Source organism: Mustelus asterias, chromosome 10, assembly GCF_964213995.1.
Source record: "Mustelus asterias chromosome 10, sMusAst1.hap1.1, whole genome shotgun sequence".
NCBI classification, from domain to species: Eukaryota; Metazoa; Chordata; class Chondrichthyes; order Carcharhiniformes; family Triakidae; genus Mustelus; species Mustelus asterias.
The window spans coordinates 110,928,926-110,950,650 of NC_135810.1; the positions used below are offsets into that span (position 1 = coordinate 110,928,926).

General features: G+C 44.6%; 1 protein-coding gene across 3 annotated transcripts in view; it reads right to left on the minus strand.

The window, feature by feature from the left end:
* Nucleotides 1-906: 906 nt before the first annotated feature.
* slc9a7 (solute carrier family 9 member 7) overlaps nucleotides 907-21,725 on the minus strand; it is a 164,352-nt gene continuing 143,533 nt past the window's right edge. For all 3 annotated transcript variants that reach the window (XM_078222428.1, XM_078222426.1, XM_078222427.1), the window contains 2 exons: nucleotides 6,974-7,079; nucleotides 907-2,902 (listed from right to left, as the gene is read on the minus strand). In XM_078222428.1, coding sequence (XP_078078554.1) covers nucleotides 2,654-2,902; nucleotides 6,974-7,079 — 355 coding nt within the window. In that variant the 3' untranslated portion in view covers nucleotides 907-2,653. The remainder of the gene's footprint in view (nucleotides 2,903-6,973; nucleotides 7,080-21,725) is intronic.

Sequence of the window (21,725 nt, forward strand, 5' to 3'; positions counted from 1 at the left end):
AGAGTGATTGTCATGTCGACTAAAATAAAGACTGACGTACAGCAACGTGGCAACTTTAAAAGGTTCACTTTTGTTCCCTACAGTAATTCGGACATTTTCCTCATGAACTCTACAGGGCACAACGCTTTCCTCAAGTGAAATTCAAGCTTTTACAGCAAAAATTAAACTTAAGTGTTTGCACAACCATGCCTTTCATTAAAATAAATGCCCACAAAGGCCTTCAGGAATGCTTTACTCGACAATGTCCCGTGTAGGTCAACGACAGTGTTTTTAAAAAAATTTGGATCAATGCAATCACTTGCTTTAGCAGAACTCTATCTCTTTAATCCCTTCGCGCGATACAGTAAACTCTCGTCTTATTGAACGCAGTGCAAGCAGAATGAACTCAAGTAACGTCTGGTTGGGGTCAATCTTAGCAAGATCATTCTTATCCTTTAAAATCCTTTGAATTTGCCTTACATTCCTTTAAAGCAAAATGTTTTTTGTCGTCACTTTTAGTGCGTCATCCAATTGCGAAGAGTTACACAGCATCAAGATGCACGACTAAAAATGGATACATCAGGAGGTCCTACTAATTTTTTGCCAGTCAAATCAAGTTGCTAAGGGAATTGTGCAGAGTTGCTAAGTAATTGTGCAGAGTTGCTAAGTAATTACTGCTGACTCACTGCATGGAAGTGTCCATAACAACCTTCAGCCACCTACTGCTGCCTCCTGAGAACAATTACTACATTTTCCCCTCTAATTGATGAGTCTGCAATATAAATACTTGACATTCCTACAGCCAAGCAAAAATTGTGCCCTGTTCAACTAACATTCCAATTTGACGTTACATTACGATCAGGTGATGTGGAATCCTTCCATTGACTGATACCAGCTAAGCAAAGTTTAACTTAATTTTTCTTTTTTGCAGAGAGCATTTTAGGATACCTCTAGCCTGAGGAATTCAAAATAATGTTTTATTTTTAAAAATGGTGCCAGTTACAAGAATGTAGAAAAAGAATAGTTTGACAATATATGTCTGGGTGAAATCACACAAACTATTCCTATTGGGGTATGTTTGTATTATAAGATGAAGGGTTGAACTTTGAAGGAACGAAACGCTTTGGAAAGTCTTCCCTTCTGTGATTTTGAAAAGATCATGACATTTACCGCATTCTCACTTAAAACCGACAGTGCTCTGATGTCAACCTCTTTCCTGGGCTCACCCTCTCCAAATAAAAGCTTTGGAACACAGTCCCCTCTAATGGGAATGGAAGCGGGGATCCAAATTAACCATGTGACATTCCTTCTCGGACATTAAATAAAAATCCAAGGAAAAAATGGTTTGTTAAATATCTTCAGATTGTTTCAATTTGCCAGCATCTTTACCGACCATTGCTGCAATGCCGTATAGCTCTGGTTAGATGTGACTAAAGGCGGCAAGAATCCGGACTTGGCTCCATACTCCCTGGTAGGTTAAAAGGTAAAGATGGATATCATCTGCCCCAAAGATAATACATAACGCAGAAATATTTCAGTTGTCACAGTGGAACGTTGTGACGAAGTCCAAAAATAAATTCTTCAACCCACTTCCCCATGTGCATCATGAACCAAGGGTTTCAGAGGTTCCTTTTCAAAAGTATTCATTAGCTAGTACACAGTAGTTCTTTTTTAAAAAAAAGTTAACATCTTAAAGTGACATTGGTTAAAAGGATATAATGGTGTGAGCACACAGGTAAGTTCTGCAACAGCAAAACCACTAGCAAGAAAACAACGTGCCTTCAGTTTGCGGAGTACGTTTACTGTCCTTTCCCTATACCATGCAAAGGTTTTGAAGGACATAACTAAAATTTAATCCAATGAGGTTTTAATATCCCCCCTTCCCCTCCCCTCTGCCCCACACACACCCACCCCACAACAAGTCTTTTCTCTCATTGTGCCAAGGTCCTCAGCCTGACGATGTCAATTACACTGCACCAACAGGGGATGCCACGTCAAGAAGTGCCACACGTACACATTGGCATTCACAGTAACTGCTCATACCACCCGGCAGGAGGTAGAAATTGCAAGCGCAGTTACACTGAAACACGTGCCCAGCAGAGCTCTGTGCACCAGCAATCGACTCCAGTGTCACTCCTAGTGGCAAGAGATTACTGTCTTTTTCGCCTCCACTGGAAATCCGATGACAAGTGTGGCAGCCCCAAGAATTGTCTACTTTAAATACCAGGGTAGAGGTTAGCTGCACACTCGCTGCAGCTGCTGTATGATGCTGGTGGTGGCAATCTGCATCTGACAGCATCATACGACACGCACGATTGCAGTGCAGACACGCAGCAACACGCATGCACTGTAACTGGGGCTTTTAGGAGAACCATCACAGTGTTGAGGCTAATCAGTCAGTCAACGAGATAATTACAACAGCAATGGCACTAGTAGTACACTAAAGGGTCATGGCAATTTCATACTTAAGTAAAAAGCTTAACGAAATGCCACACAAGAGATTTTCACATTTTAAATAGCTGAGCCAAACGATTGGGGCGGGGGGGGGGGGGGGGGGGAGAAGAGAGCGAGGAAAAAAATATCACACAAGTAAACCAGTTCAGTCTCATTGCCAAGAACAAAATAGGCTTTGATCCTTCTTAGGCTATTCTGTGGCTCGCTAACATCACTGCAGTCATGCATGATCATCCAAAGGGAAAACTAATCTGGTGCCTCGAGTAATAAGTTCGTGGTCCTCTGTTCCCAGATCACGTTCCAGTACATCTTCGGAGATACTCTTGGTTCTCTTGCCATCCACACTGTTGGATGCAGTACCTGAACTGGAGGAGCCATTGGCAGTTAGTGTACTTCCTCCGTAGGTTAAATTCAGGTCACCATCGTTAAGGATGAGATCAGAATCATCGTCTCTGAGCTGCTCTTGATTCTGGAAGATGAACACGGCAGTTTAGAGTTATTGCAGGAGATTGAGGCAACAATCTCAGTTTAAAACGCACAAATACAGTGCTAACTTTGCTAAAAGTATTCCTCACAATAATTTCGATGCAATTGCTGTAATGACATCAATCAGGCCATTGGGGTTGGCCTATTGGAGTATGAACTCCCCGATTCTGGGTAGGAGCGAAAGTAACAGGGTAGTTGTACTGGGGGACTTTAACTTTACAAATATTGACTGGAAAAGCTATAGTTCGAGTACTTTGGAGGGGTCGGTTTTTGTCCAATGTGTGCAGGAAGGCTTCCTGACACAGTATGTAGATAGACCAACAAGAGGCGAGGCCACATTGGATTTGGTACTGGGTAATGAACCAGGCCAGGTGTTAGATTTGGAGGTAGGTGAGCACTTTGGTGACAGTGACCACAATTCTATTATGTTTACCTTAGCTATGGAAAAGGATAGGTATATACCAAAGGGCAAGAGTTATAGCTGGGGGAAAGGAAATTATGATGCGATTAGGCGAGATTTAGCTGGCATAGGTTGGGGAAGGAAACTGCAGGGGATGGGCACAATTGAAATGTGGAACTTGTTCAAGGAACAGCTGCTACACATCCTTGATAAATATGTACCTGTCAGGCAGGGAGGAAGCAGACGTGTGAGGGAACCGTGGTTTACGAAGGAGGTTGAATCTCTTGTGAAGAGGAAGAAGGAGACTTATGTAAAGGTGAGACGTGAAGGCTCAGTTAGGGAGCTTGAGAGTTACAAGTTAGCCAGGAAGGACCTAAAGAAAGAGTTAAGAAGATCCAGGAGGAGACATGAGAAGTCTTTGGCAGGTAGGATCAAGGAAAACCCTAAAGCTTTCTATAGGTATCTCAGGAGTAAAAGAAGGACTAGGGTAAGATTAGGGCCAGTCAAGGACAGGAGTGGGAGTGTGGAGTCTGAAGAGATGGGAGAGGCACTAAATGAATATTTTTCGTCAGTATTCACACTGGAGAGGGACAGTGTCGAGGGGAGTACTGAGATGCAGGCTGTTGGACTGGATGGGATTGATGTTCATAAGGAGGAGGTGTTAGCAATTCTGGAAAGGGTAAAAATAGATAAGTCCCCTGGGCCGGATGGGATTTATCCTAGGATTCTCTGGGAGGTTAGAGAGGAGATTGCAGAGCCTTTGGCTTTGATCTTTGGGTCGTCATTGTTTACAGGAACAGTGCCAGAAGACTGGAGGATAGCAAATGTTGTCCCCTTGTTCAAAAAGGGGAGTAGGGACAACCCTGGTAATTATAGACCGGTGAGCCTTACTTCTGTTGTGGGCAAAGTATTGGAAAGGATAAGAGATAGGATTTATAATCACCTGGAAAGGAATAATTTGATTAGGGATAGTCAGCATGGTTTTGTGAAGGGTAGGTCGTGCCTCACAAACCTTATTGAGCTCTTTGAGAAGGTGACCAAAGAGGTGGATGAGGGTAAAGCGGTTGATGTGGTGTTTATGGATTTCAGCAAAACGTTTGATAAGGTTCCCCATGTTAAGCTTTTGCAGAAAATACGGACACATGGGATTGAGGGTGATTTAGTGGTTTGGATCAGGAATTGGCTAGCTGGAAGAAAACAGAGGGTGGTGGTTGATGGGAAATATTCATCCTGGAGTTGAGTTATTAGTGGTGTACCGCAAGGATCTGTTTTAGGCCACTGCTGTTTGTCATTTTTATTAATGACCTGGATGAGGACATAGAAGGGTGGGTTAGTAAATTTGCGGATGACACTAAAGTCGGTGGAGTTGTAGACAGTGCGGAGGGAAGTGGCAGGTTACAGAGGGACATAATAAGCTGCAGAGCTGGGCTGAGAGGTGGCAAATGGAGTTTAATGCGGAAAAGTACGAAGTGATTCACTTTGGAAGGAGTAACAGGAATACAGAGTACTGGGCTAATGGTAAGATACTTGGTAGTGTGGATGAACAGAGGGATCTGGGTGTCCATGTGCATAGATCCCTGAAAGTTGGCACCCAGGTTGATAGGGTGGTTAAGAAGGCGTACAGTGTGTTTGCTTTTATTGGTAGAGGGATTGAGTTTCGGAGCCAGGAGGTCATGTTGCAACTGTACAAAACTCTGGTGCGGCCGCACTTGAAGTATTGCGTACAGTTCTGGTCGCTGCATTATAGGAAGGATGTGGAAGTGTTGGAAAGGGTGCAGAGGAGATTTACCAGGATGTTGCCTGGTATGGTGGGAAAATCGTATGAGGAAAGGCTGAGGGGCTTGAGGTTGTTTTCGTTAGAGAGAAGAAGGTTAAGAGGTGACTTAATAGAGACATACAAGATGATCAGAGGATTAGATAGGGTGGATAGTGAGAGCCTTTTTCCTCAGATGGTGATGGCTAACACTAGGGGACATAGCTTTAAATTGAGGGGTGATAGATATAGGACAGATGTTAGAGGTAGGTTCTTTACTCAGAGTAGTAAGGGCGTGGAATGCCCTGCCTGCAGCAGTAGTAGACTCGTCAACATTAAGAGCATTCAAATGGTTATTGGATAAACATATGGATGATATTGGAATAGTGTAGGTTAGATGGACTTTAGATTGGTTTCACTGGTCGGCGCAACATCGAGGGCCAAAGGGCCTGTACTGCGCTGTAATGTTTTATGTTCTATGTTCTATGATTAAGGAACCAATTGATGGGGCCAATCAGGGAATCTTTCTTTTGTATTTAACTGGGAGTGTCAGTTCCTCTGACACCCCCAGAGGTAGACTGCTGACTGATAGCACTCTGTGTACTGCTGTTAGAGTTTGTAAATAAAGGGATTTTGGTGAAGGGACTTCTGCATCCGAAGACTTATTACAATTGCTTTATCGATTTAACACTTTTAATCTTTGAGAACAGAAAAAAACACTACAGCAGGGCTGTGACCATAATGTTCAAGTGACTATCAGCCAGATTAATTAAGACCGATTGTGTAATAATGGGCCGAATTCTGCTCTGGCAGGGCCGCTGACAACGACCGGTGTTGATTAAACTCGCCCTGGCAGATTTCTGGCCAGTTGCTGAAAGGGTGAGCAGCTAACAACGTTACAAAGGAACCCCAGTATCTGGGACCCGAGGGACTCAGCAAGAGATTGTGCATCTCCTTAACCCCAATCATATTGAAGGACTGTGAAATTAACAACGTGAGGATGAAGAAGGAAATGGAAGATAGAACACAACACCAAATCAGGTACAGAAAGCAAGCAAGAGAGAGAGGAAAAGAGAGATTGGATTGCAAGAGAGAGAGAAAAAAAGAGGCAGAAAGGAAAAGTAGAAAAAGAGTCACATTTTAAAATGTCTGGCAATAATTAAAACCTGAAGAAATGAGGTTCCACACTTATAGTGGTTAATTTTCAATGCCAGTGATGTTGCCAGTAATCAATAATTCTTACATTACTAAAAAAAAAAGTTTGAAGTGTTCAAGACTTACTGTTCGCATCTCCCGCACAAATACAACTGCTACATGACATTCAACACATTTCATAGATAAACGAGTCAGTGAGATACCATTTCCGTCAAGTCAAAAGGAGTGTGGCACAATTTGGACAGGAGCTTTTGGATATTTGAGTTTAACCACATATCTGCCCCACCTGGCACTGCTATTTTGCTCGTATGTAAGCACCGTTTACTTTGACAGTAAAATCTGGGCTATTACCTCATGCCGATCCCTGCAGTAAGGCAAAATAAAATGAATACAACTCTCTGGCATGCAACTTACATCGTAGCTCCAGCCAAAGGTCTAGGAGTAAGCTGGTTCGATTCTGCTGGGCAGTACAGAGGGGCTTTAAACCAGTCTAGGTTTCTAAAGTGGGATGTCCAAAAGAATTCTAAAAACATCAACCAGACCAAAACCAGTTTTTTTCTTTAAAAAAACTATCAATCTTTGTCCAAATTGTTGACTAAACTTTGAGAAACATTTACCTGCATTGTGTGCAAGGTGTTTTCTAACAAAATTAATACAAATGTCTAGAACAGGATACACACGCACACACCATACACACACGCGCACACACACCTTAGAGTGAGTATGTGAAATATTTCAGTACTTACTTCATATGCTTGAGGACTTGTCAAGCATCGTGCTATAGGGCCACACCAGCCGGGCAAAGTGGCGGTGAGCGGAGGACCACTGTGCGTTAAGATTGGCTTCAGATAACTGGAAGATTTCCTGTTAAGGGGGAATTCGAAAAAGCGCTGAACAAGAAAGGGAAACATTTCTAGGTGCTTTGAATTAGTGGCCAACATACTACTGGCACCAATGTAAATGCAATACCTTATCTGGATGGTTCGCAATATTCATTAATCATAGAACATAGAACAGTACAGCACAGAACAGGCCCTTTGGCCCACGATGTTGTGCCGAGCTTTGTCTGAAACCCAGATCAAGCTATTTCCTCCCTATCATCCCGAAGTACTCCATGTGCCTATCCAATAGCTTCTTAAATGTTCCTAAAGTTTCTGACTCCACTATCCCTGCAGGCAGTCCATTCCACACCCCAACCACTCTGTGAGTAAAGAACCTACCTCGGACATCCTTCCTATATCTCCCACCATGAACCCTATAGTTATGCCCCCTAGTTACCGCTCCATTCACCAGAGGAAATAGTCTTTGAACGTTCACTCTATCTATCCCCCTCATCATCTTATAAACCTCTATCAAGTCTCCTCTCAACCTCCTCCGCTCCAAAGAGAAAAGCCCAAGTTCCCTCAACCTTTCCTACGATTTAACTTTACTGGTGAGTTATTTCCTCCTCAGTTCCCAACCCTTTTCAAGTCAATCTATAACAGGCGCCACATTCTTTGCTGAAGGCAAAGTTAACATGGAGTTCATGGCTGACCTCTGTTGAAATCAGACCTTCTGCAGTAGCAGAAATTATGGGTGGGATTTAATGCACACCCATGCTGGTAGTTTTGAAGGCAGGGGCACACTAAATTCAATGGTTGTCCGCTGCCTACTCACCTGCCTGTACTCCCAGCACACTTATACCAGTGGTGGGAGTACGTCAGGTGGCGAATTGAGACCTCTAAACAGACAATTAATGCCCACTTAAAGGTTTCATCCCACCATCACCAGAGAGTCCCATGCCAAGCAGCCTGTCAGCAGGTTTCTTTGTGTGGGCTGGTGTATGGCAGGGGGTCCTTCCTTAACTAGTCCCCTGGGCCCACCAGCATCTCCTCGCCTGCCAATCATTGCAGGTTTATGGACACTGTTTGTCACTGAGGCAGCAAGAAAGGCCATTTAGAACAAAAAAACAAAGAAAAGTACAGCACCGGAACAGGCCCTTCGGCCCTCCAAACCATGCATATCATGATCCCCTATCTAACCTAAAAAAAACCTTCTGCTCTTAGTCCATATCCCTCTATTCCCTCCCTATTCATGCACCCATCCAGATGCCTCTTAAATGTTGCTAATGTGCCTGCTTCCACCACCTCCTCCGGCAGCGCGTTCCAGGCACCCACCACTCTGTGAAAAATTTCCCCTGCACATCTTCCTTAAACCTTCCCCCTCTCACCTTGAACCTTTGCCCTGGTGACGAAGGGCTGGGTTGCGAAGAGCAAGGCAGGGGCTGAGATAGAAAATTTTAATTCAAAGAAGCCTCAATGAGTTACACACCAGGTGAAAAGCTCCGAGCAGGCGGACGTGCAAGCCCCGCGACATGTTCAGTATCAATGAGGCCCGAGCAGAGCCTATTTTTTCTACAGCGGTAGCTGACGGTAAACAGATCAAGATGGAGGTGGAGACAGGAGCCTCCGCATCTGTAATTAGTGAGCAAACATACAAGTTGACGTGGAACTCTAACCGAGCGCCAGCTCTTACTCCGGCAGAGATTAGTCTATGGACGTACATCGGAGCGTCCATACCTTTGCTTGGGGTGTTGAAAGCCCATAGCCAGAGGACTCGCCTGATGAAGGGGCAACGTTCCGAAAGCTCGTGCTACCAAATAAACTTGTTGGACTTTAACCTGGTGTTGTGAGACCACTTGCCAGTTAAGTGGAGAGATAGATTTCCTACCCTCAGTGAGCAGAAACAGCTAGAAAGGAAATTAAACTCAGAGGGACTCTGAACAGTGAACTGGTTAACACATTTGCAGCAGTTTCCTTTGCTTGTCTTTTCCACAGTGTTTACATTGAGCAGATTGGATGACAAGATTGAATTAGAAGCTTTATGCTAACATGCTAACCAGAATAAACACTTTACAACAGCATGTACACAGTGAAGAAATAAAATCCTATGCTTTTAAGAGAAACCACTGTTTTCCAAAAGCACAGAATCACTCAGTTAGCCATCCCAGTAGCAGATCCCAGCGAATATTAGATTTGCTTCAATCGACTAAACCATTCAGAAACAACACCCCACATGTAAAGTTTCAACATGTTGGATAATCCAGTAAATCATATTAAAGTTATTGTTCCAAGATGCTTCTTCTGAAAGCAAACCAAAATATCACATGACCCTTCAATGCAACAAGCATAAACATCTGCAAAGCAGCTGTGCTGGTGGGAGACCTCAATATAAACTTGAACACAAGCAGGTTGAAAAACAGTTTTTTTTCTGAACTCTCAAGGATGAACTTACGACTAATTTAACTTCCATCAAAATTGAGATTGTCCTTGCAACTCTCACCACTCCTTTTCAATATGCTTTTGGATGATGATCTGCGGTTCCACCCTTCTGCTATGTTAGCCCAGATCTTCCGGCCTCCAGATAGTCAGAGATCATATGTAACTAATCAAGCTGCACTAAGGAACCCCTCAGGGATCTCTTTGTTATTCAGTCACGGGACAAGGGCGTCGCTGGCTGGCCAGCATTTATTGCCCATCCCTCGTTGCCTGAGGGCAGTGGAGAGTCATAGAATCTCTACAGTGCCAAAAGAGGCCATTCGGCCCATAGAGTCTGCACCGACAACAATCCCACCCAGGTCCTATCCCAATCACCCCACATATTTACCCTGCTAGTACCCATGACACCAAGGGGCAATTTAGCATGGCCAATCAACCTAATCTGCACATCTTTGGACTGAGAGGAAACCCACGCAGACAGGGGTAGAATGTGCAAACTCCACACTGAGTCGACCACATTGCTGTGGCTCTGGAGTCACATGTAGGCCAGACTGGGTAAGGATGGCAGATTTTCTTCCCTAAAGGACATAAGTGAATCAAATGGGTTTTTCCGACAATGGTTTCATGGTCATCAGTAGATTCTTGATTCCAGATATTTTTTATTGAATTCAAATTTCACCAGCTGCTGTGGCGTGATTCGAACCGGGGTCCCCAGAACTTTAGCTGAATTTCTGGATTAATGGTCTAACGATAATAGTCTAACAATAATCTCAATGTACCTCCAATGCAATTCCCTGCTCCCCAACTTCAGATTGTTCTGACTTACTGAGTGAAATAGTTATCCAGGGAGTGCTAGGCAGAAAAATCCTAGTCTAATAATTCCTAGATAACTATACAAATGACCCCCCAATCACTCTACACTGACCTGCCTGACTTCCCCCTCGACTCCCCCCAACCCTCTGACTCCCTCCCCCGAGCAGACTAGCCCCCAACACAGCCCTGATTCCGATTCCCCCCCAAACCAATCTGACGAGCCCCCAAAACCCAACTTTCTGACCCTTGACCCTCTGACTTGACTGACCAGCCCCCCACCACCTGACTACTTGCCGCACCCCACCAATATCCTCTGACCTGACTAGCCCCCTCACTCAATCCTCCCCAACCATAAGACCATAAGACATAGGAGCTGAATTAGGCCACTCAACCCATCGAGTCTGCTCCACCATTCAATCATGGCTGATATTTTTCTCATCCCCATCCTTCTGTCTTTTCCCCATAACCCCTGATCCCCTTATCAATCAAGAACCTATCTATCTCTGTCTTAAAAACACTCAATGACCTGGCCTCCACAGCCTTCTGCAGCAAAGAGTTCCACAGATTCACCACTCCCTGGCTGAAGAAATTCCTCCTCATCTCTGTTTTAAAGGATCGTCCCTTTGGTCTGGGTTGTGCCCTCTGGTTCTAGTTTTTCCTACTAGTGGAAACATCCTCTCCACGTCCACTCTATCCAGGCCTCGCAGTATCCTGTAGGCTTCAATAAGATCCCCCCCTCATCCTTCTAAACTCCAACGAGTACAGACCCAGAGTCCTCAACCGTTCCTCATATGACAAGCTCTTCATTCCAGGGATCATTCTTGTGAAGCTCCTTTGGACCCTTTCCAAGGCCAACACATCCTTCCTTAAATACGGGGCCCAAAATTGCTCACCCAGCCATCACCAAACTGCCCAACCAAATCTCCCTTGACCTGATCTCACCACTCTATCCATCTTCCACCCACCCAGATGCCACCCTACTCCCTTATCCACTTACCTGACATGTGTTTCCCCTTTTTCTATATCTTTACACCTTTACTGAAATGGGCTTTTAGCACAATCAAGACTTGTGTTGAAACTCAAGAAAGCCTGTTGGATTGGGTTCTTTGTAATAAGCACGTCAATGGTTCAGGACAGACACTGAATTAATATCTTCACCATTTTAAATTTCAAGCATGGGTTTCCAACATACTGCCCTCTGTAAACTTAAAGCCAGCCAAAACTCCATGCCCATGTCTTAACTTGTACCAAGTCCTGTTCGTCCATCACCCCTGTGCTCACTGGTCACCACTGACTCCCAGTCAACTCATGTCTTGATTTTAAAATTCTCATCCTAATTTTCAAATCCTTCCATGATTTCATCTCTCCCCATTTCTGGCATCTCCTCCAGCCCCACAACCCTTCACGATCTTAGCTCTCCTTGAAGACTGGCTTCTTAAGCCTCCCTGTTTTTAATCGCTCCATCAATGGTGGCCATAGCTTCAGCTGCTTTGGCCCGAAGTTCTGGGATTCCCTCTCTCACCCTCCCTACCGCACATTCCTCCTTTAAAACCTCACTCTTTGACACAGTGGTTAGCACTGCTGCCTCACAGCGCCAGGGAACCAGGTTTGATTCCCGGCTTGGGTCAGTCTGTGTGGAGTCTGCACATTCACCCCGTGTCTGCGTGGGTTTCCTCCGGGTGCTCCAGTTTCCTCAGTCCGAAAAATGTACTGGTTAGGTGCATTGACCATGCTAAATTCTCCCTCAGTGTACCTGAACAGGCGCTGGAGTGTAGCGACGAGGGGATTTTCACAGTGTTAATATAAGCCTACTTGTGACACTAATAAACTTTAACTTAGATCAGCTGATCTAATGTTTCCTTAAGCGGCGCCATGTGATATTTTGTCTATTATGCTTCTGTGAAGCGCTTTATCGCCGGGCTCCCTTTGTGATTGCAAACTATTCTTCCATCGACGCCAAATTATTATTGGATTTCAAGCTTTTGAATTACTTTGGCAAGTTTTGTAGCATAAACCAGAATGCAGGATCATTTCAAAACGGGATCAGGGAGCGCCAAGGAGTCGCGTTACAGCTTCACTTATCCCAAAGTATTTGCCAAAAACAAGTCATAAACTGGATTTGAATTCTGGTGTTTTTTGGAAAGATGAAACAACCCTAATGTTCACAATGGTTGCCGCCTGCATCATGCTGGCCAACACAAGCAGGGCTGGTATTTTTATAGGAAATAGCTGCTGCTTAAAGCACACCAGGTACAAACGTCCATCACCGCAAGCTCTGAGTCTCATCTAATCCAGCAAAAGGGCTGCATTTTTCTTTTGTATTACTGAAGGATAGTGTGTCCATCACAGCTGAAGACTGAGAAATAGGCTTTCTTCCAAAAGCAACCAAATTAAAATCCAGGTGAAGCAATTAGACATGAAACAATATGTTACCTCACTGGATCCCAGCTGATTTCTTAAATTTTAATTTGGGATCATTAGGCCTACTGCATGTGAGATAGTGGGAACTGATCGTTAAGGGTAATGTTCACTCTAAGCTGTGTAAGTGTGTGGCTTTGCTCAGAATACCAGAACATACTGCACAGTGCAACCAACAGGAGGCGCACAACCAATGTTCCTTTAAGGCCGTAAGATATAGGAGCAGAATCAGGCCATTTGGCCCATCGAGTCTGCTCCGCCATGCGATCATGGCCAATATGTTCCTCAACCCCATTCTCCTGCCTATTCCGCATAACCTTTGATCCCTTTGCCAATCAAGAACCTAGCTATCTCTGTCTTAAATACACTCAATGACCCGGCCTCCACAACCTTCTGTGGCAATGCATTCCATAGATTCACCACCCTCTGGCCCTAGTGTGTGGCTAGTGTGGGGCAGCACGGTGGCACAGTGGTTAGCACTTCTGACTCGCAGCGCCAGGGTCCCAGATTCAATTCTGGCCTCGGGTCACTGTCTGTGTGGAGTTTGCGCATTCTCCCCATGTCTGTGTGGGTTTCCTCCAGGTGCTCCGGTTTCCTCGCACAGTTCAAAGATGTGCGGGCTAGGTTGATTGGCCATGCTAAATTGACCCTAATGTCAGGGGGTTCAGCAGAGCAAATGTGTGGAGTTATGGGAATAGGGCCCGAGTGGGATAGTGGTCAGTACAGACTCGATGGGCCGAATGGCCTCCTTCTGTTCTGTAGGGATTCTATGATACTCAACAATCATAAAGGGACTGCACAGTGCAGCAGATAGGCTGTGCATAACAAAGGAAAAATTGAGGCAACATCGATAGAAAATGTTTAGAGAATGATACAAACTTAAACTGAAACCAGATGGTTAAATTCTCAATTATATTGTGCGAGAATGGGTGCAGACGAACCACAGCAGCAAAGTGCCAAACATGTCCAGAATCCAAATCTACTTCTACAAAAGTAGTTGGCAATACTCAAAATTCAAACTAGACCTTTCTTGGGACGTCAGAGGAACTGCTTTTTTCTTGTTGCAATTGATCCATGTTTCCAACTCTGGGAAACAAAACTTGGCGGATCTTAATTCCAAACTTTTCATTCTCACATTGAACATAGCAACTTGGCATGAGAGTCAGCCATTGCAACTGGACACATTCTTAGGCTTTCCCCTCCCATTTGGTCTGTGAAATCTGGCAAGCGTCATTTAAATGGTCTGTAAACATCGCCTCATCCAGACCAACTTCACTTGTAGCCAGATGTTAACTTGACATGACTACAACTAAAAATTATCCTCTGGATCCCTGCCGTTATTAGATAGAGGATTCAGGTCAACGAGGACCAAAAGGATTTCCTTCCAATACATAATTCACAACAAAAATGGGGCCCTGATGATGGGTTTTGTGCCTTCGAACCAGAAATGTTCCCCTCCTTCCTTCTGGGGAATAGCCTGGTCTGCTGCTCCCACACCCTCTGTAGTTCGGAAGAACGGAAGGTGGTCTCTTTGAAATATATCCATTGAAACAGGCTCGATTTGGCAGATACTCAGAGGCCTGGCTGGTGTCTAGGACTAGGACTAGGTGGTCAGGATAAGGGGTCAGCCATTTAGAAACATCACTCAAAGTTATGAATCTTTGGAACGCTTTACTCCAGGGAAAAAAGTATTTTCAAAACTGAAGTCTACAGATTTTTGGACAGGACTGTAATCTGGGGCTATGTGAATAAGGTGGTACAGTGGAATTCATGTAGATGATCAGCTGTGAATAGTGGGGCAAACTCAAGTAGGCATATCGCCTATTCAAAAATCAAAAACAACAAAAATCATGATACTCTACTGCAGTACAGAGGGGCTACTAAGAATCCCAGCATAGGGTCATGAATGTAGCCCTGTCCATCACTCAAACCAGCCTCCCATCCAGTGACACTGTCTATACTTCCCGCTGCCTTGGAAAAGCAGCCAGCATAATCAAGGACCCCATGCACCCAGATATAAAAAAAGAAAAAGATATAAAAGTCTGAGGTCACGTACTAACCGACACTAGAACAGCTCCTTTCCTGCTGGCACCAGACTTTTGAATGCATCTACCTCGCGTTAAGTTGATCTTTCTCTACACCCGAGCTCTGACTGTAACACTACATTCTGCACCCTCTCCTTTCCTTCTCTATGAACGGTATGCTTTGTCTGTCTTGCGCCCAAGAAACAATATTTTTCACTGTATACTAATACATGTGACAATAATAAATCAAATCAAAAACTTAGCTCCGAGCTTTGTTTTACCAGTTTATACGTGGAGTGTTTTTCTCCTGGACATAAACTTGCAATGAGCAAATGTGCTCGGTCGACCATTAGCAGGGAGCCTGTGCTCACATATCTTTGTAAACAATGTAAGTACAGATAGCTTGACTTGAGCTTACCACTATTGCGCATTACCTGATCTAGAATAGCCTGCTCTTTGATTGGTCCTGGGGCATGCTGCTCTAAGCGCATAAGATAGTCAATATCTTTTCCCAACAGTAGGGGAGTCTAAAACTAGAGGGCATAGGTTTAAGGTGAGAGGGGAGAGATACAAAAGGGTCCAGAGGGGCAATTTTTTCACACAGAGGGTGGCGAGTGTCTGGAACAAGCTGCCAGAAGTAGTAGTAGAGGCGGGTACAATTTTGTCTTTTACATGACAGTTACATGGGTAAGATGGGTATAGAGAGATATAGGCCAAATGCGGGCAATTGGGACTAGCTTAGGGGTATAGAAAATAAGGGCGGCATGGACAAATTGGGCCGAAGGGCCTGTTTCCATGTTGTAAACCTCTATGACTCTCAGACGTTGTCCCAAATGCACTCCATGAACTCATCTGCCAGGCAACCTTGCCAACCTGATTCACTCAATCTACATTCAGAATAAAGTCACCCGTGATAATTGTGGTTAGGCTGCTGGTTACCCACAGATTGGTAAAGTTGAACTTATTTTTGTTCACAGAATAAAACTTATGAATGGGTTTTGCGGCACAGAGTTTCCTTTCAGGTTCTCAAAGCTTAAATCACCCAAAACTATAAATGCTATCATGGAGTTTGCATGTTCTCCCCGTGTGGGTTTCCTCCGGGTGCTCGGATTTCCTCCCACAGTCCAACAATGTGTAGGTTCGGGGGATTAGCCATGGTAAATGCGCAGGGCTATGGGGGACAGGGTGGAGGGAAAGACCTGTGTGGGATGCTCTTTCTGAGGGTTGGTGCAGACTTGATGGTCCGACTGACCTCTTTCTGCACTGTAGGGATTCTATGGAAAAGGTCGTAACCCTCAAAATCGATGAGCCCGACACGAGTGTCATAAGTCGGCTTACATTAACACTGCAATGAAGTTACTGTTAAAATCTCCCAGTCGCCACACTCCGTCGCCTGTTCGGGTGCACTGGGGTACAATGCCTCTACTTTCTCAGAAGACTAAGGAAATTTGGCATGTCAGCCACGATTCTCACCAGCTTTCACAGATGCACCATAGAAAGCATTCTTTCTATTGTATCACAATATGTGGTATGGTTCCTGCTCAAGACTGCAAGAAGCTACAAAAGGTCGTGAATATAGCCCAATCCATCATGCAAACCAGCCTCCCATCCATTGACTCTGTCTACACTTCCCGCTGCTTCGGCAAAGCAGCCAGCATAATCAAGGACCCCGGACATTCTCTCTTCCACCTTCTTCCATCAGGAGAAAGATAAAAAATTCTGAGGTCACGCACCAACACTCAAGAACAGCTTCTTCCCTGCTGCCATCAGGGTTTAGAATGGATTTACCTGTCATTAAGTTGATCTTTCTCTAAACCCTGGCTATGACTGTAGCACTACATTCTGCACTCTCTCATTTCCTTCTCTATGGACGGTATGCTTTGTCTGTATAGCTCGCAAGAAACAATACTTTTCACTGTATACTAATACATTTGACAATAATAAATCAAATCAAATCAAACAGAGGGTGAATTGTGCACGGCCAATGCACCTAACCAGCACGCCTTTCGGACTGTGGGAGGGAACGCCGGCACCTGGAGGAAACCCACGCAGACACGGGGAGAACGTGCAGACTCCGCACAGACAGTGACCCAAGGTGGGAATTGAACCCGGGTCCCTGGCGCTGTGTGGCAGCAGTGGGGAAATCTCACAGTCAATTGGAGTTTTACAGTACTGTAGGTCTTGGACAAGGTCACAATTAAGGCCAGTAGGCAATTCAACTTTTTAAACAGTAGCTCGGCAAATATTGGGTTGAAAATGCCCAAAAGGTCTTAGAACATAAGAACATAAGAAATAGGAGCAGGAGTAGGCCATCTGGCCCTTCGAGCCTGCCCCACCATTCAACAAGATCATGGCTGATCTGAAGCGAATCAGTTCCACTTACCCGCCTGCTCCCCATATCCCCCAATTCCCTTATCGATCAGAAAACTATCTACCCGTGATTTAAACATATTCAACGAGGAAGCCTCCACCACTTCAATGGGCAGAGAATTCCAGAGATTCACTACCCTCTGAGAGAAGAAGTTCCCCCTCAACTCTGTTCTGAATCGGCCCCCACTTATTTTGAGGCTGTGCCCTCTAGTTCTGGTTTCCCTTCTAAGTGGAAAGAATCTCTCCACCTCTACCCTATCCAGCCCCTTCATTATCTTATATGTCTCTATAAGATCACCCCTCATCCTTCTAAACTCCAACGAGTACAGACCCAATCTGTTTAATCTCTCCTCATAAGCTACACCCCTCATCTCCGGTATCATCTCCGGTCTTTAATAAGGTCAGAAAATCTACAGAACACAATGGCACCAGAAACAAAGTGAACGTTATCTTTGAAATGCATATGATCAGTTTTCAGTCGCACAGATAGTCTGTGATGGGCTTTTTTTTTGGTTAATTATCTGTGGTGGTCAGAAAGAAATTTGAATGTTCTCTGATGGAAATTGTTCCCTTTGATTTACTCGTCATAAGGATATTGTGCAATAAATCAAATCAAATGCTTTTTATTTGATTGGGAGAGACAGTGGTGAAGCGGTAATGTCACTGGACTAGTGATCCAGAGGCGCAGGCTAATGCTCTGGAGACATGGGTTCAAATCCCACCATGGCACAGCTGGTGGAATGTGAATTCAATTAATAAAATTTACAAGTAAAAGCTAGTCTCAGAAATGGTAACCATGAAACCATTGTCAATGGTCATAAAAACCCATCTGGTTCACTGATGTCCTTTAGGGAAGGAAATCTGCTGTCCTCACCTGGTCTGGTCTACATGTGACTCCAGAGCTACAGCAATGTGGTTGACTGTTAACTGCCCTCTGAAATGGCCTAGCAAACCACTAGGGGCAATAAGGGATGGGCAACAAATGCTGGACTAGCCAGCGATACCCACATCCCATGACAGAAAAAAATAAGCGTCGGAAGTTAACCTGTATAAGGCCTTCTCGACTGAACAATGTTGTGTTCATTTGCAGAAGAAACAAAGAGGAAGGAATTTAAATCTCCTGGTGAAACTCAAGACACGGCAATACACAGAACTAAAAATATTGATTACATGCTGGGGATAAAGCAGCAGTCAAAATATCTTAATTCAATACATCAGCATCAGCTTACATTGTAAGAAAAACAGGTACAGATCTGAAATACAGGAAATTACTCAGGATGTCTTCACTGCTAATGATTCTATTTTTGCAAAAAAATCAGCTTCAATTAAAATGTTTAATCTACTGCAGCATCTGACCACTATGGTGCCCCATGCTCGAATCAGGTACAAAAGGACATTTGCAGGGAAAACATAGACAATCTAGTGTTGATATAGGGCCTTTAATATAATAAAATGCCCCAAGGCACTTCAAAGAAACACAATTAAACAAAATTTGACACCAAGTCACAAAAGAAGATATGGCCAGATGATCAAAAACTTGGTCAAACACTAAGTTTCCAGGGGCAACCTCATAGGATCATCATAGAATCCCTACAGTGCAGAAGGAGGCCATTCAGCCCATCGAGCCAGCACCAACAACAATTCCACCAAGGCCCTATCCCCATAACCCACGTATTTACCCTGCTAGTCCCCCTGACACTAAAGGGGCAATTTATCATGGCCAATCCACCTAACCTGCACACCTTTGGAGTGTAGGAGGAAACCCACGCAGACACAGGGAGGACGTGCAAACACCAGACAGTCACCCAAGGCAGGAATTGAACCTGGGTCCCTGGCACTGTGAGGCAGCAGTGCTAAACACTGTGCCGTCCTGAGGAAAGAAAGAGTGGAAGGAAGGCAGAGAGATCTGGGGAGGGAATTCCAGAGGAGGGAATTCCAGAGCTTAGGCCCAAGGTTTCTGAAGGCACGGCCGCCAATGGTGGGTGATTAAAATTGGGAATGTTGAATAGGCCACATCTAGAGGAGTGCAGAGATCTAAGCGATCGTGGGCTGAAGAAGCCTAATGAGATGGGGTGAGGAGAGAGTCATGCAATGTAACAGAGAGGGAGAATGATGATGTGGTATCGCAGAGTCAAATAAAACACCACAATAGCAAACAGTCTGGTTTAGCCAAGGACAGAGATTGACCAGGGAACAGAGTAGAGAACTAAAAGTATTTTTTCTAATAATTCAGCCATGGGATGTGGGTTTCACTGACTAGGCCTGTACATACTGCCCATCCCTAATTGCCCCCGAGAAGGTGGTGGTGAGCTGCTTTCTTGAATGTCTGCAGTCTATGTGGTGTAGGTACACCCACAGTGCTGTTAGCAAGAGGGTTCCAGGAATTTGAACCAGCCAATGATGATTTCTGCCTTCTCAATATTAATTGGGGAAATTTCCACTCATTCAGTATTACACATTTAAGTATTTGTGACACAATACAGCAGATTAGATGATGTATTTGTAAATTATTTAAGCATAGTTATGATATGGATACTAATTGGGTTGGTGAAAGGTAAATGTCTGTAGAATACTAAGGCTGATGCATGAAATGTCCTGATGTTTCACTCATTGTAAATTCCAGAGCATACATTGGAGTGACTGAGGGAATGGGAAAATAGAATACAGTTAGCAAGAGAATGCTTACCAAGAGGTGGTGAATGCAAGGCAGCAAGAAACACACACACAGAATAGAATCATAGAATCCCTACAGTGCAGAAGGAGGCCATTTGGCCCATCGCACCTGCACTGACAACAATCCCACTCAGGTCTTATCCCCGTATCCCACAAATTTACTTTGTTAGTCCCCCTGACATTAATGGGCAATTCAGCATGGCCAATCAACCTAACCCGCACATCTTTGGACTGTGGGAGGAAAGCGGAGCACCCGGAGGAAACCCACGCAGACATGGGGAGAAAGTACAAATTTCACACAGATAATCATCAGGGGCTGGATTCGAACCCGTGTCCCTGGTGCTGTGAGGCAGCAGTGATAACCACTGTGCCACCGTGCTGCCCCAGGAAGTAATTCCAGCTCCGCTGAATTCATGTGCCACACGACAGCAATAAATCTTCCTTCCCTGCCCGGGAATCAAACCCGGGCTGCGGTGGTGAAAGCGTTGAATCCTTACCAGTAGACCAACAGGAGAGGTCAGGGGATCAAATTAGAAGGGACTATGCATAGGATAGTTAAAGCCATCAGAGGTGCAGGTTCAGTTAGTAATAGTTACATCTCAAGGGTCAATTCAATGGTATGGTGATACTAATAGGCGGCAGTGCTGAGGGAGGCAGAAGGACACCCTCTCTTTAAGGATGACTCCCTGTTAGGGCGGTAGATGGGATTATCGCATCTTAGAAACATAGAAGATAGGAGCAGGAGGCGGCCATTCGAGTCTGTTCCGCCATTCATCACGATCATGGCTGATCGTCCAACTCAATAGCCTAATCCTGCTTTCTCCCCATAACCTTTAATCCCATTCGCCCCAAGTGCTATATCCAGCCGCCTCTTGAATACATTCAATGTTCTGGCATCAACTACTTCCTGTGGTAATGAATTCCACAGGCTCACCACTCTTTGGGTGAAGAAATGGCTCTTAATCTCTGTCCTAAATGGTCTACCCCGAATCTTCAGACTGTGACCCCTGGTTCTGGACTCCCCCACCATCAGGGACATCCTTCCAGCATCTACCCTGTCGAGTCCTGTTAGAATTTTATGTCTCTATGAGATTCCCCTCATTCCAGCGAAAACAATCCTAGCCTAGTCAATCTCTCCTCATACATTCGTCCCGCCATCCCCGGAATCAGCCTGGTAAACCTTCACTGCACTCCCTCGAGAGCAAGAACATCCTTCCTCAGGAAGGGAGACCAAAATTGCACACAATATTCTAGGTGTGGCCTTACCAAGGCCTTGTATAATTGCAACAACACATCCCTGCTCCTGTACTCGAAACCTCTCGCAATGAAGGCCGACATCTTCCTGATTCAATCCCATCTGTGAGGAGATGGGATTGAATCAGGAAGGAATGATATACATCTGTGCAGCCAAGGAGTGTTTGCTCCACGGGATTTAAAAGAAAGGATGCAAACATCAACTAATCTGATCTGCAGGAGAAACATCAACCACTAACTGAACACAAGTATGCAGAACCACTCAGCTGTTTAAAGTGCGGAGGTGGTGCTTATCTCACCATCAATTCACACATTCCTTTCAAAAATGTGAATTAGCAAACGATGAGTACAAGAGAAGGAGGGTTAAGGATTTGGTTTCACCTTGTGTGGTCAAGGTTTTTAAATCTACTTTCTTTTTCTTTCTAAATGGTTTGTGGATTTGTACACTGCTGAGAAACAACCAAGTGGTTAAAACTGATCGTCTCCGAGATGTTTTAACGTTTGGTACATCAGGGTATGTTTTAGCTGACTGTGCCCTTTAGTTGCTGCTGCAAGCGCAGGATGTGGCTTTGCAGGAGGTGTGAATCGCACTCGTTCAGTTTTATTTGCCACGTTATGAAACGAGTCACAGAAGAAGTGGAACAATGTACCAGTATCCCTTGCCGAGGCAAAACGAATCAGCAAGGACA